The sequence below is a fragment of the Acanthochromis polyacanthus genome, chromosome 22, assembly GCF_021347895.1.
Source record: "Acanthochromis polyacanthus isolate Apoly-LR-REF ecotype Palm Island chromosome 22, KAUST_Apoly_ChrSc, whole genome shotgun sequence".
In the NCBI taxonomy this organism is placed as follows: domain Eukaryota; kingdom Metazoa; phylum Chordata; class Actinopteri; family Pomacentridae; genus Acanthochromis; species Acanthochromis polyacanthus.
The window spans coordinates 9,012,874-9,026,662 of NC_067134.1; the positions used below are offsets into that span (position 1 = coordinate 9,012,874).

Here is a 13,789-nt window from a genome sequence, read left to right on the forward strand (position 1 = left end):
ATATTCAGCAGAAGGAGGGCGAACGTGGGCCGGCCGGTGCAGAATAAACAACTACGGGTTTATTCAGACGGGAAAATCCGGTCTGGCAGCAGCGACGTGCAGAAAAAACACCTAAACGTTGCTGTGGGCGAAGCAGAAGATGACCATGAATGGGAGTCAAAATGTTCATGTATGCAGAAAAAAGCAAAGGAACACCTTCTAAGACGTCAAAGCTTTAAGACGTTTAACTATGAATTCCTTACATTTAACCATGAAATGTGAATCGTTTTAGTCAGACTACTTCAGCTTCGTTTAAATCCATTAGCTTTCACTATTACACTGTAAAAAACAATCAAGGAATTCAACTTTTGTTTTTCGTTTCTTATGATTTATGGCATCAAAACATCCATTTCTAGTCATGGTTGTTCTGTTTCCATACAGGTGAAAAAAGAACCACAGTAAGAAGAGATGATTGGTGTCTTTGTCATGTCTATGCTGCGCACGGTTAGCCTAGCTTAGCATAAAGTCTGAAAGTAGCAGACACTTCCCCCTGTTGGACAGCAATGAATAAAACAAACACAACAAACAAGAGCACATAAAAATCAATTAAAAGGAATACGTCTTACAAATCTATTTATTTAAAAAAAAACACATCATCAGGATTCATCATACTAGTTGCAATAAAATGAGAAAATAAAAGTTCACCGGGGGAGCCTTGCAGTGACGCTCAGCGGTGCGTACCGATGCTACGTTGGTAAAAACTCTTCAGAGCGACAGTCCGACGGCAAAACCTCGTCTGAACACATCACCGAGAGGCAAGCACACCCGTGGAGGGTCCGAGGAGAAGAACCGGAAGCTTCTGGAATAACAGTCGTCGTCAATCCAGCCAAAACCCGGGAACCCCCTGGTCGCCAAATTCCGTGAATAAAAGACGTATTTTAGCTCCGATTGAGGGTGAATAATCTGAATATAGTATTCTGTGAGCTGTGACGCGACTACAGCCTCATATTGCTAGTAAAATTCCCTTTAAAAGTGATTTAAAATGTGTCAAACGAAGCCCCCGTGCAGCAGGTCCGAATGCTGCTGGGTTTGGACTGAAACTCGGAGTGTGTTCATTCATTCAGCAGCTGTAAAAACACACTCAGCAGCTGATCCCACTTCCTGGTTATTGCAGATTTCTCTTCACAGATAGATTTTTTATACATTTTTTTAAGTTTTATCTATTAAGTGCAAGTTTTCTACAACCGTTCCGAAAAAGGTGTGGAGACAAAACATCCTAAATGAGTCAGGGGAGAGGATGCATTCGTAGTTGGGGAGGGTTCGGGAGGAACAGTTTGAGAAGTACGACTGGCGTGGGATGTAGCTTAGCTTAGCACAAAGACTAGAAACAAAGGGGAACTGCTGGCCTGAGTTAGTGCCTTCCAGCAATTTCACGGAGCCTCATTTGTGCAGTAAATCAGATGGAAATGCTGTAAGACGCTGGAGCTGCTGGAAGGACTGATGGCTTCCGTTATTTAAAGCTAAAGTTCCATTTCTGGACGAGCTTGGCTAGCGGCTCCCCTGCTTCTAGTAGGGCTGTAATCTCCAGGTCGACTGGACTCTCAGAGGACTACATTCTCATTTGCTGGTGTTACTTTCACGAGAAGAAAACAACAATCGCTGTGACATCAGTCAATATTAGCGAATCGCAGATGTATTAGTATTTCCAATGATGTTCGATACGTGCCACTATAAATGTACGTATTTTTATAGGGTCACAATGCAGAAAAACACTCAGTACCGTCTGCAGCACATGTAGCAGAACAAGTGCCGGTGCGGAGCCAAACGGTGTCGTTGGAGTAGATTTTTTTACTCCTTAAAAATTTGTATCGGCATCAAACACCGTGGTGCTTTAGGAAGTGTTTTTACACTTGTTACTCTCTCATTCGGCAAAAGTTTTCACGAGGAGAAAACTTCAACAACCTCCCTGACATCGGTCAATATTAGCCAGTTGCAGCAATATCAGCATTTCCAATGATGCTCGATACGTGCCAATGTAAATGTATGTATTTCAAATGGACCACGATGCAGAAAAACACACTCTCGACACTGGCTGCTTCACATGGTAACTAGTTTGTGCAGTTAATTGCTGGAAACTTCATGAATTTTCCCTAAAACACCCTGACACTTTCACCATTTTGCGCCAGAACAATCTAATGAAGGCCCAACTTATTTACCTGAAAGATCACTGAGAATCCGATGCCAACTAAGCGACACAGCGTCTAAGAGGTCGTCGGTGTTGAACAACCGGCACGGCGGCTCATCATAAAAGAGCAGCTAACTTGTTTTATTCCTCAGTTCTTCTTCAATCATGTGCATATTGTGGTATTTCAGGATATTATAACTAAGCTTAAATGACTAAACAAGCCGCAAAATTTGGTGTTTCGTCTCGATTTATGGTCCATTCAGGCCAAGGAGGCCTCAGGTAGACTGTGCAGATTAACTGGTCAAAGAGTCGGTACAGTTTCAGTCGACTGTTGACTACAGCCCCACTGCCAAGCTCAGCATGCTCCCAAATTGTCGAACTACTCCTTTAAAAACTGTTTCCTTCAAAACCCGAGCTTCTTGCGTCACCCCGTTGGAACCGAGTGGACGTTAGTGAAGCGACTCTGGATGTCTAGAGACTTTGATGGCGTCCAAACGTGACCCTGGAACAGACCCACACTGCCATGATAAAACGGTCCATGCAGCTCTTTGTCTCGCACACCGAAGCACAGCACTCACACCAAAACACACACGAGACTCGGGCAAAAAGAACAGCTGGATACATCTGTGAATATTTAGAAAAGAAGAGTGCTTGCTGTCGCCACCTTTAGTGGCTGTTCAAGTGTTGATCTGAAACCGAGCGCGCCTCCGTCAGTTCAAACGTCGGCACCATGTACAGAACATCACACACACAGACACACTGACTGCATATCTCCTTGTAAAGCTTAAAAACGTCTCTCGGTTTAAAATCTCTGAATTTTCAAAAAACTAGAGTTGAGCATAAATGTAAATATCGTCCTCTGGTTAAGGTAGGAATACTCTGGGGTGGTAGTGCAATGCCTCGGAGCACTTTTGTTTTCGACAGCAGGACATCTGCCGCCTGACTGTTCATCCTCGACAAACAGGATCCATCAGGCAGATGTTCGGACGTCGAGGTGTCATCAACCCAACGTCCAATCAAACGAGTTCAGTATTCTCCGACAAAACAAGCAGGTTTGCTGATGTGCCGTCACTCAGAAGCACAGAGTGGTTGTAGTCCGAGAAGGAAAAAACAAAACAAAAAAAGAGTAGTCCGGCCTGAGCGCTTTGTGTGTTATTCCCCAGCGGATACAGAGGCAGCACATGTGTTCCCTTAATCCCAGGTGGCAGTGATGTCTCAGCAGGCTCAACAAATCCACTAGAGGCGCCACGGATTTTATAAAACAAGTCTGAAAGGCGAGCGTCCAAATCCCCCGCTCCTCCACTGCAGAGCTGCTAGAACCCTGAGCACCATGTAAAGCACCGCCGTCCGTCCGTCCATCGGGTTTATTCCCAACGTCCGTCACCTGGAAACAGCTGACTGTCCCAGAAGTCATCGACGGGGGTGTGGCGGTTGAGTGTATGGTGCTTCCTGTGAGCGCTGCAGTGAGTCGGCGCCGGGGAAAGTGTTTGTCAGTCCATCTCCAGGTCCATCAGCTTGTTGCGTGAGCGCGGAGTGTGCATCGTGTTGCGGCAGCAGCACTGGGCGCAAACCAGACCGAACACCAGTGAGAAGAGGCCCACACCTGCAAACACACAACCAGGTTAAACAAACACACAACCAGGTTAAACAAACACACAACCAGGTTAAACCCAACAGGAGGACTCAACTGTGACTTCAGCCAACTTCCTGTATTTATTTCAGACATGAAACCTAAAATGAAAATCAAAACTAAACAACACTTCCTGTTTGTTTCACATTTTAAAAACCTGTTCAGGAACACATCTACTGGTCCACATTATCAGATTTTTCAAGCTGCATTTGTTTACATATTTTCTTTAGGTCTACTCATTTTTCTGTAAGTATAAACTGATAACTTCTACTCTTCAAGGTGCTACAGTGGCTTTTTAAGAATTTGAATTTCATTATTAGAGAGGAACCCGTTTTCTGCTTTGCCCTGAAATTAACGTTTGGTTTGGAAATCAACACATAGGTGCGTTCATTATATACCCCATTATGTACCATCCGACTTCTGTGATCTTTTATTAGGAAACCAAACTAACTTTGGTCTATCCCAGACATGAAGTTACCTCTATCCTAGACAGGAGGTTACCTTTATCTCAGACAGGAAGTGACCTGCATCTCAGGCAGGAAGTTACCTGCATCTCAGACAGGAAGTTACCTGCATCTCAGACAGGAAGTTACCTGCATCTCAGACAGGAAGTTACCTGCATCTCAGACAGGAAGTTACCTGCATCTCAGACAGGAAGTTACCTGCATCTCAGACAGGAAGTTACCTGCATCTCAGACAGGAAGTTACCAATATTTTTTGTGTTGGGAGAAACAAACAACCCTTTTTTTTTTTTTACAGAACATAAGGCAGATAAAGATGTTTGGGATAATTCAGAGATGCTGTCACCACTTACAACACTCACAGCTCTGTCTGCAGCACATGTAGCAGAGCACCCATCACAGCTGAGTCACAGTAATCCCATGACTAGTTTGGAAAATTTCTGGAATGTCACAAAAAATTCAACCTAAAGACTCTGCCGAGGCTCGCGTTTTTGACTTTTTTTTTTTTTTTTACAGTTCACTTGGAGTCTAAAAAAAAAAAAGAAGACGACTGCATCATAGAGTTCAACTGGATCTAAATAAGCAGAGTTTAGTTTCTTCCTCTACTTCTGCAGCTGTTGTTGCTCCCACTTTTACCATCACTGCTGGCACTGCAGATGCACAGAAACAGACTTTAATAATTAAAAGCAACCACAACGTCCCTGCCTCTTTATGAAATCTGTATCAGCGCCAGTTAAGCCATATTTTATTGAGTATAATAAGCTTGACCAAACGTAGAGTCTTTAAATCCACTGTGCACTGACACGTCCTAAATAAGCAGGAACAAAAAACAGTAGCTACGGCGTATCTGGCAGCAGATTCAGAGGACGTCTGCACTGACAGATTTTCACGCTTTGAAGCGGTTTCTAAGCATTTTGTGCTGCCGCTTCCTGCTTTTCCTTCTGCTTCCACACACTGACTGTGGTAGTTTGTCTGCAGCAGCTAAACCAGATGTTGTTGTTTACAAAGCGGCGACACGCAACCCTGGAGGACACAACTGGATGAGGATCAGCGCAGGAAAACACGAATCCAGACGAGGTGTGATGGGGAGTCACACTTACATCCAGATAGATTTTCATCATTTATGGAGAGAAATGCTTTATTTAATCTGGCCAAGAGTTTAAAAGGCATCTTTACAAAACACAAAAATGACAACTGTTAAGGGTTTGGAACTTTTCAACAGTCCTTGAACCCCTCATCTGAGCCTAAAGCTTGATATTTCAGCAAAACAACTTCATTCTAAATATTTCATTTAATAATTGCATCGTAAACCGTTTGCTTGAGTTAGATTTCAGAAAAAAGAATAAAAATTCCGCTCATTGGCCCAACCGTGAAGCCATTCAGGACTCCACTAAGGCCAACGGTCACATGACAAAAAATCCAGGAGTTTTTTGGTTGAACTGCAGGCAGTGTTTCTACAGAGCAAAATTAAAAATGCCAGTCATAAAATTTAGCATGTGAAGCCATCTTTCCTACAATTGGGAACACTTGTGGGTATTTGGAAAAAGTCAAACATGTTCATTCCATTTTTTTTTTTTTTTTACAGTTTTGTAACAAACATTCAACTTCTTTTTTTATTTTTTATGATTTCTGCCAATTTAACTTCATCATACCGCACAGAAGACATTTTTTTAAGACATTTTTCTACATCTATTCATGGTTGGTTGGTTTTGTTTCCATTGAGGTGCAGGACTTCATACTGCAGTGAAAAATGATAAAAAGGAGATTAAAAAAATGCTCAGAAACTGCCTGTCAGATGGTTAATTTTTGTCGTGGGAATATTTCAGGGGACACTAGAATCATGGGGACATCAAATATCTTCAAGTTCACAGCTGCGTAAACTGTAGCCACAGTAAAATTTACATCCAGTGGACGGTTAGGATGAGTGAACACGAGCTACGTTACCCAGTGAGGCCGCCGCTCCGTAAAAGAGAGGTAACTTCAGGGAGTCCCACACTGCAGGAAGACGGAGAAAGAAAGAGAGCTGGAGTTAGAAAAAACTAAAATATATCGTCATCTTCATGTGTGAAGGTGGAGGAAGTCCTTCTAAAGTCCGTAAGTCCTGTTTATGCAACATGAAACCGAATGACTGTAAACATCGCAGTGGTGTTCACATAATGGTGGGAACATCACTTAAATTCAGTTTATAAAAACGCTTAATGCTCTTGGTACTTAAACTTATCTGACTTGTTTTTATGTGATGAACCCTTAGGCACTTAATCGCATGTTTCTCAGTTCCCTAATTTCTGTTCCACCAGTAACTCTGATGAACATTCCTGTGAAGAAGATCCACAGGACGCACTGAGTGACGTCAAGAAAGTCTGGTGAAGGAAGAGGAGATGCGTTGAGTTTGCTGGAAGAAAAGTTTTCTCTATAAATCTTCCTGATGGCAGCTTGGATAAAAGCCTAGTTGACAGTTTTCTGATCACCTCAGCACTTGAAGCTGACGGTATCACTTCAATTCAAAACATGTTGTTGTTAGCACCGGAGCTAACATTAGCTACGACAGTCTTGGAACCGGCTAACGGTGTAGCCATCCCATGATGACATAAAAAATGTGATAAATTAATTCCAAAGTCTCTAATTAATTACATTAATTTCTTAGTCGTGTCCCACCACTAATTAAAACCTTTGCTTTGCTCTTTGTTTCTGCTGTAAGAAAGGGAAGTCCGCTTTTGACTCCATTTAGGACTGGATTTGTCTTTTCTTTTGGCCTGGTCACCATGGCAACGCGCATCCCTCAATCATTATCACGTTTCAAAAGTGGACATTACAATAATTTTATTCATTTTTTTGACTTTTCTGGCCTCATTAAGCCAACTTCCTCCTAAATGACTCTCTGGACCACATTTATTACAACTTTTCGTGATTTCCAATTCTTTAATTCAACACATCCTCTTCCCACCTGCAAACTTGACAGTGAGGAAGACTCTCGATGACATGAGCTCTCCGGCTTCGGTCCAGGCTCCCGTGGAGGCCGATAGGTACCAGGGCGTGGCGATGCAGTGGTACTCGCCGCTGTCGCTGCAAACCACACGACAAACCGTCAGACTCCGGAGTGAAGACTGAGGGTGAATCTTACAGTCAAAGGAGAAAACAATTGGCGGCGATTCGCTCACCTGTCCTGAGTGCCAAAAATGTTCAGCAGGTAGGTGTGCGTGTCTTTACGCTCGACTGAAACGTCGCTGGAGGAGTTGCGGAGCATTTTCCTGACGACACCGAAGCGGTCGACGGTGGCCACCTGAGTCGTCGTCTGTCCACCTCGAAGCCGAGTGAAGAACCAGGTCACCTCGTAGGCCAGGTCATCTGAAACACAGTCAGGGTTTAATCCGACATGAGCTGAAGCAGTGGGTAAACCATGCTGTTTCTTCATGCTAAGCTAAGCTAAGTCCACCATTTTGTCTACATCCAGGGAACACAAATCAAATTTATACTCTTCTATGTCCTCTTCAAAAGTTTGGGATCATTCAGACAATTTCATGCTTTCCATTAAAACTCACACTTTTATCCATGTGCTAACATAACTCCACAAGGGTTTTCTAATCATCAATGAGCCTTTCAGCACCATTAGCTAACACAATGTAGCATTAGAACACAGGAGTGATGGTTGCTGGAAATGTTCCTCTGTAGCCCTATGGAGATATTCCATTAAAAATCAGCTGTTTCCAGTTAGAATAGTCATTTACCACATTAACTATGTCTACACTGGATTTATCATTCATTTAATGGTATCTTCATTGAAAAAATAAGAACATTTGTAAGTGACCCTAAATTTCTGAATGGTAGTGTATATATGGGCTATCTGTGAGTATTTAAAGATTCAGCATTGCTTTAATGATGTCAAATTTATGTATATACAGCACCACACTTGAACTGGACCACCCTTATAACAGCTTTAAAAACACTATCTTATTAGATAATTGATGAAAGGCTTTACAAATAGATCATTAGAACTACGCTGTACAAGTTTTCATACAGTGATCTTGCTCATTATTTGGTAAGATTACAGGACATGTTTAACACTTCACAAAAAGGCCACCTTTTGCCAGCTTTGAATGTGAGTAACTCATGAATAAATGGTCATAAAGATGATAATAACATCAAGTGTAGTTTTGGTTGGACCAAATCTGAATGAAGAGAACGCCAAGTACAGTACAGTTACTAACTGTGCCAGCCCTGATCATGTAACTCACATCAACACCATGACGGTAAATAGGCTAGCATGCTAACGAATGCTAACGAATGTCAAAGCAAACAGCGCTGCCAAAGCCTCAATGTATGAATGTGTTCATTTGATATTTATAGAATATACCAAATGACAGCAATACAGTACTGAACAGATAGTAAACCTCTGTGCAGCATCACTCAAAACTCAAATGATTCTCTGTCACTTTACTTCTTAGTTCAACCACAGCGTGTTTTTACCCAAGAATGACCGAAATAAAGTATTTCAGAAAGACTATATATAAAAATCAGGCCTCAAAGTAGGAACTCAATGCAACAAAAGTCAAAAAGCTTGTGATGTTCGAAATAAAACCTGAACAAAGTCCTAAAATGTGCCTTAAATGGCAGAATGTTTTCAGTTTTGTACCTATGGGCTGTGTCTACGTCTATGTCTAGATCATCGAACTGAAAAAATCTGACCGAGAGACTTCACAAAGATGGAAAAGGATCCAAGAAGATCAAATAAAAATCAGTGAACCACAGTGTTGGCAGTAATTAGGACATGTAGAAGAGTCGCAGCGTCACTAATCAGGGCTGTAGCGGTCGAACTCCTAAAATTTTGTACAATCTAGCAGTGAAAAACAAACTTCAGTCTTGTCACAGGATTTATCCGTGGAAAATGACGTCAAGCTTGATGGAAAGCATTCAAGAAAACAACCAATGTTCACTGTCCTGCCAAAACTGCTGACAGACCTGATGAATTTTGAGAACATTCTTGGTCAGAAGACAAATTTGTTGGGCTCAAATGGAGTTCAAGATGTTTTCAGGACTACCACAGTGAATGTATAGTCCTGACAGTGAAGAACGGAGGTGGAAGTATGAAGATATGGAGCTGTATGAGTGGAAAAGATGTTTGAGAGATGATCTTCATTGACGAATGTCTGTAGATGAACCAAAATACTGTCTATAGTTTGCTGAAAGTCTTTGGAAGAGGTACATTCATGAGAACCACCCAAAGTGAGAATTCACTTTGAGAAAAAGTAAAAACTACGATGTGGACACGTTTGTTGTCGACTTGAATGCAACAGAACATGTTTGGGGTATTTTAAAGAGAACAATTTGACCTCCAAGAAAGAGCAGATTAAGAAATAGCTTCTAAAGAAAGCAGAACATCTCAGCAGAACTTTAAACCACAGTCCACAGACAGAATTTACTGTCTTGAATGTGCATCTTAACTAAACACTACAAACTACAAAGGCAGTCAGGAGGAGTTTGAGTTAATACGGAACATTTAAAGGCACAATTTATCTCCTAGAGTGGCATTTAAAAGCGTCTTTACTGCTGCTGATGTGATGTATGTGAAGCCAGACAGAGATTCAGTGTGAGCTGATGGGCTATTACCGACAGCAGAGTAGTTTTATTGGACAGCAGAGATGGAATTATGTCATCGCTGCTTCCCCAACTTTCCCAAGATTTCCCAACTTTAGTCGAGACCTTCACGTGCGATTATTTCCAGAGAAGTGTTACGACACCGGAGGAGAATCCACCACGATAAGGAACAAAAGAGGGAACCCGGAAACCAGAACGAATCCGTTATCGGCACGTTAAAGACGACGGCGTTGCGGGAGGTGGACACGACAAAAGAAAGGAAGAGCGGAGTTTTGAGAGAATCTGCGATAATAGATGCAATCTTTGGAAAAGGGGGGCGAGCGAGCTAATTATTTCCGAGAACAGGACGTAGATGGAAAGAGACAGACAGAAGCACAAACTAGTCATTAGTCTGTCAGGGAGAGAGCGACTATTAGCACTGTACCTCCTACACACCACCATAGAGAAGCACAATAAAAACCCCATGGAGCCTGAGTCATCCTCCGTCATTTAGGAGACAAATAGAGGATACAGACGGAAAAATAAAAGGAACATTTGCGAGCGACGGTGCAGGAAAGAAAGGGGGGAAAAAAAAGACAAATGATGATGAAAAACAATTATGAAAAAAAGATGGAGTGGAGGGAGAAAGAGGAGAATGGATGGAGCGAGTATAATGAAGAGGAAGAGCGAGGAGAGGAGTGAACTCACCCACAGCAGAGTAATGAATCACATCTCAATTTCTCTCTCCCCTAATGGCTTTAATATTCAAGTGCTACATCATTAAAAATCAGCAGCAGCAGAGTCGGCCCGAAATCACAATCACCTGAAAATGTGGTCAGATATTCAGACGGAGGGATACTTTAGGAAAAAACAACCCGAGCTCAACAATAAACCCAGTGAGAAAAATACAAATTCAAGCTTCAGTACACAACTTTTATAGCCTAGCCGCGCTAGACAACCCACGGCAACAAATTTAATTCTCTGCCAGCGTGGGTCTAGTTACCCTCCATAAGGCTCGAGGCTGGATTCTCCTAAAACTGGCCGGACCAATCACCATGAAGTGTAGAGTCAGAAGGCGGGCGTAACTTAGTGACGACAGAGGCGTGACGATTCTGACAGAAACAACCGGCGCACAATAAACAGTTGTCTTTCGACTCGGCTTTGGCCACAGCTCTTAAAGATTTGAAGCTAAAATTCAACTTGAAAGATAAACAAAGGACGGCACTGAAGTGTTTCATTGAGAAGAAAGACGTATTTGGACTTATGCCGACGGGATATGGCAAATCCTTAATATACCAGTTAGCTCCGCTGGTTGGGAAGCTAATGGGACTTAGCCACAATCCGTTGGTGCTCTAGGAACCACGTCAGCCTATTCGTTGCGCTGATTGGTTGTATACCTACCCAATTGCTGCAGAGGGATTTGATAGACAACATTTTAGCCCGCCTCCCTCCCTGTCGAGCGTTCCTAGACCCTTGTGCCGTCAGAAACATGGGTATAGCATGGCTAGGCTACAACTTTTAGGTTATTGCAAAAGTATTTATGAGTCGGAAACAGCTAAAGTTAAAAGCTGACCACGATCTGATCATAATATAGAGGATCCTCGGTTTGCGACGTCCTCGACCTACGACGTTTCATTGTTACGTCGGAACTGCTTATGTGGAACTAGTTGGCGAGCAGAGCGGATGAATACGTTGTCACGTGGTGCTACGACTTTATTTACATTTGTCAGTTGTACGCCACCTTGGATTGTGCTACATTCATTAACCTTCTGCTCTTCATTATGGCTCCAAAGCACAGGTCAAACTCTTCTGATAGAGTTCTGACTTACGGCGAAAATCGACTTACGTCGGGCCGTAGGAATGGAACTCCGATGTAAGTCGAGGACCCCCTGTAGCACTGTTGTGTTTGTATGTCCAAAATCTTGCCCCAGACAAATTCCGGAGCAGATTTGAAAGGAATGGTGTCTACTTAATTTTTTTTTTAAAAAGTCCATTTATCAGAGGAATCATCAGAATTCCTACTTTGTCACAGTCTCTGAACTTCCTCTATCCATAAATTTAACAGATTGAAAGCTAAAATTGCAGAACTCTACGTCTGGTTAGAAAAATGTCAAAAATAAAGCACACACATCTACAAAAAGCAAAGAAATCTGCACTGTTTGATACAAACGTGAAGCCATTAGTGATTATTTTCAGCTGAACTGCAGGTAGTGTTTACAGTAAAACATCTGTAGCCAGCAGAGATGTGTGGACACACAAAAATGTTCACTTTGAGCTGATTTCTGGAAACAAATAAAGACTTAAAAAAACTTTTGTAAAGAAGAATTCCAATGCTGTCTTTCTAAAATCCATTTCTCAATATTAGAGCAGATGAAATTTGAACAAATCAACTTCACTGGGGCTTCATTTGGTGCTTTTAGGGCCTTTAAACCTGGAAATACTTTTAAAGTTAAATGTCAACTTTAAAGCAGACAATTAAAATATTGAGTTCACATTTGCGTTTTTTTCCAACATCTTTAGACATTTACCAATGAGGACTATTCAGTTAAGTCCAAGATTTCACAGCAAACTAAATAATTTTTGTCACTGGAGTGTTGGTGTCAGCTGACTGAACGGCTTCACAGTTGGTGGAGGAGTGGAGAAGTTTTTGTTTTACACAAAATCTAGCTTGAGCAAAAATGAAATATTTAGGATTAAGTCGTTTTGCTGATTTTAGTCTGAAGTCTGTGTTGGAATGGCGCAGATGAGAGGTTCAAGGACTGTTGGAAAATTCAAAACCGGCAGATTCCCGAAGCCGTTCTAAGTTGTGTGACTTTTGCGGTTTTTAAACTCACCGACGGATTAAACAAAAACATTTCTCTCCATGAATACGTATTTTTAAAAGAAACCCGTAGAATAGTGTGCTCATGAAGAAACATCAGGATGAAATTTTAGTGTTTTGCTGCCTTAAGGTCCTTTAAATGTGAAAATATTTACAGGATTTCAAAGTTGATTGTCAATTCTACTGTGGCAAATTTTTATTTTGGGTTTTTTGTTTGTTTTTTTTCCCATCATTCAACATTTACCAATGTGTTTATGATGACTGTTGAATAAGTCCAGGATTTCAGAGCAAACTAAATGAAAATGTGGCCTTTTCTAGGTGTCCAGAGAAGAAAAACATTTAAAAACATCAGCGGAAGTGATAAAAATCCTCGTCTCACGTCGTTAAACGCGACTAAATTGACCGTGATAATGATGATGATGGTGGCGGCGGTGACGAAGATGGACTCGGACAGCACAGAGAGCTTTTTTTTTTTTTGCATTGCCGAGCGATTCATCCAACCAAAGGAGAGGAAACAGGAAGTGACACCAAGGGCGACTGACCACACACAACACGCACACAGACACACACAAACCCTCCAGACTCAATGACCAGAATCAACCGGAGCAAAGTTGTGTCGCAGAGTTCCTCCTGCTCCTCCACAGAACCACAAGAACCCAGTTCATCAAGTGAAACCAATCACCGCACAGTAAAACAATCAGCTGCTTCCCCTCGTCTTCCTTTACGGTACCGTTGGAGGAACTTTGCTGGTGTCAAATTTTCCGACACTTAAATTAATCACAAACGTCGGCAGATCAGCTCAAAGTGGAAAATCATTAATCGCATCCCCGCTGTTACCGTTCACGTTGCTGCCAAAGTGTCACATTTTCATGCATGATTAATAAATATAATGACGGTAATAGATTTTGCTCCTGTCACACAAAAACAAAAACAGCTTTACCGTTCGAGGACGTTCACTTCAGCTCTGCCTGCTTCAACAGAAATTTCTGTTTTTCAGTTCAGTTGGATTTCAGTTGGAGTAACATCTGTTCCCCACACGTTTTTACTCACTGTGGACTCTTTTTCTTTAAACGTAAATACAAGTTTGCTTGATGCAAAACCAAATGTTACAGGATTAGATTTCTGAAAGAGAACAACTCGGC

The 13,789-nt window shown here is 41.9% G+C and overlaps 1 protein-coding gene across 1 annotated transcript in view; it reads right to left on the bottom strand.

The window, feature by feature from the left end:
• Positions 1-1,078: 1,078 nt before the first annotated feature.
• The window catches only part of ptgfrnb (prostaglandin F2 receptor inhibitor b), a 98,910-nt gene continuing 86,199 nt past the window's right edge, over positions 1,079-13,789 (bottom strand). The window contains exons 12-15 of the mRNA XM_051941666.1: positions 7,414-7,600; positions 7,200-7,318; positions 6,200-6,250; positions 1,079-3,767 (exon numbers count right to left, since the gene is read on the bottom strand). Coding sequence (XP_051797626.1) covers positions 3,655-3,767; positions 6,200-6,250; positions 7,200-7,318; positions 7,414-7,600 — 470 coding nt within the window. The 3' untranslated portion in view covers positions 1,079-3,654. The remainder of the gene's footprint in view (positions 3,768-6,199; positions 6,251-7,199; positions 7,319-7,413; positions 7,601-13,789) is intronic.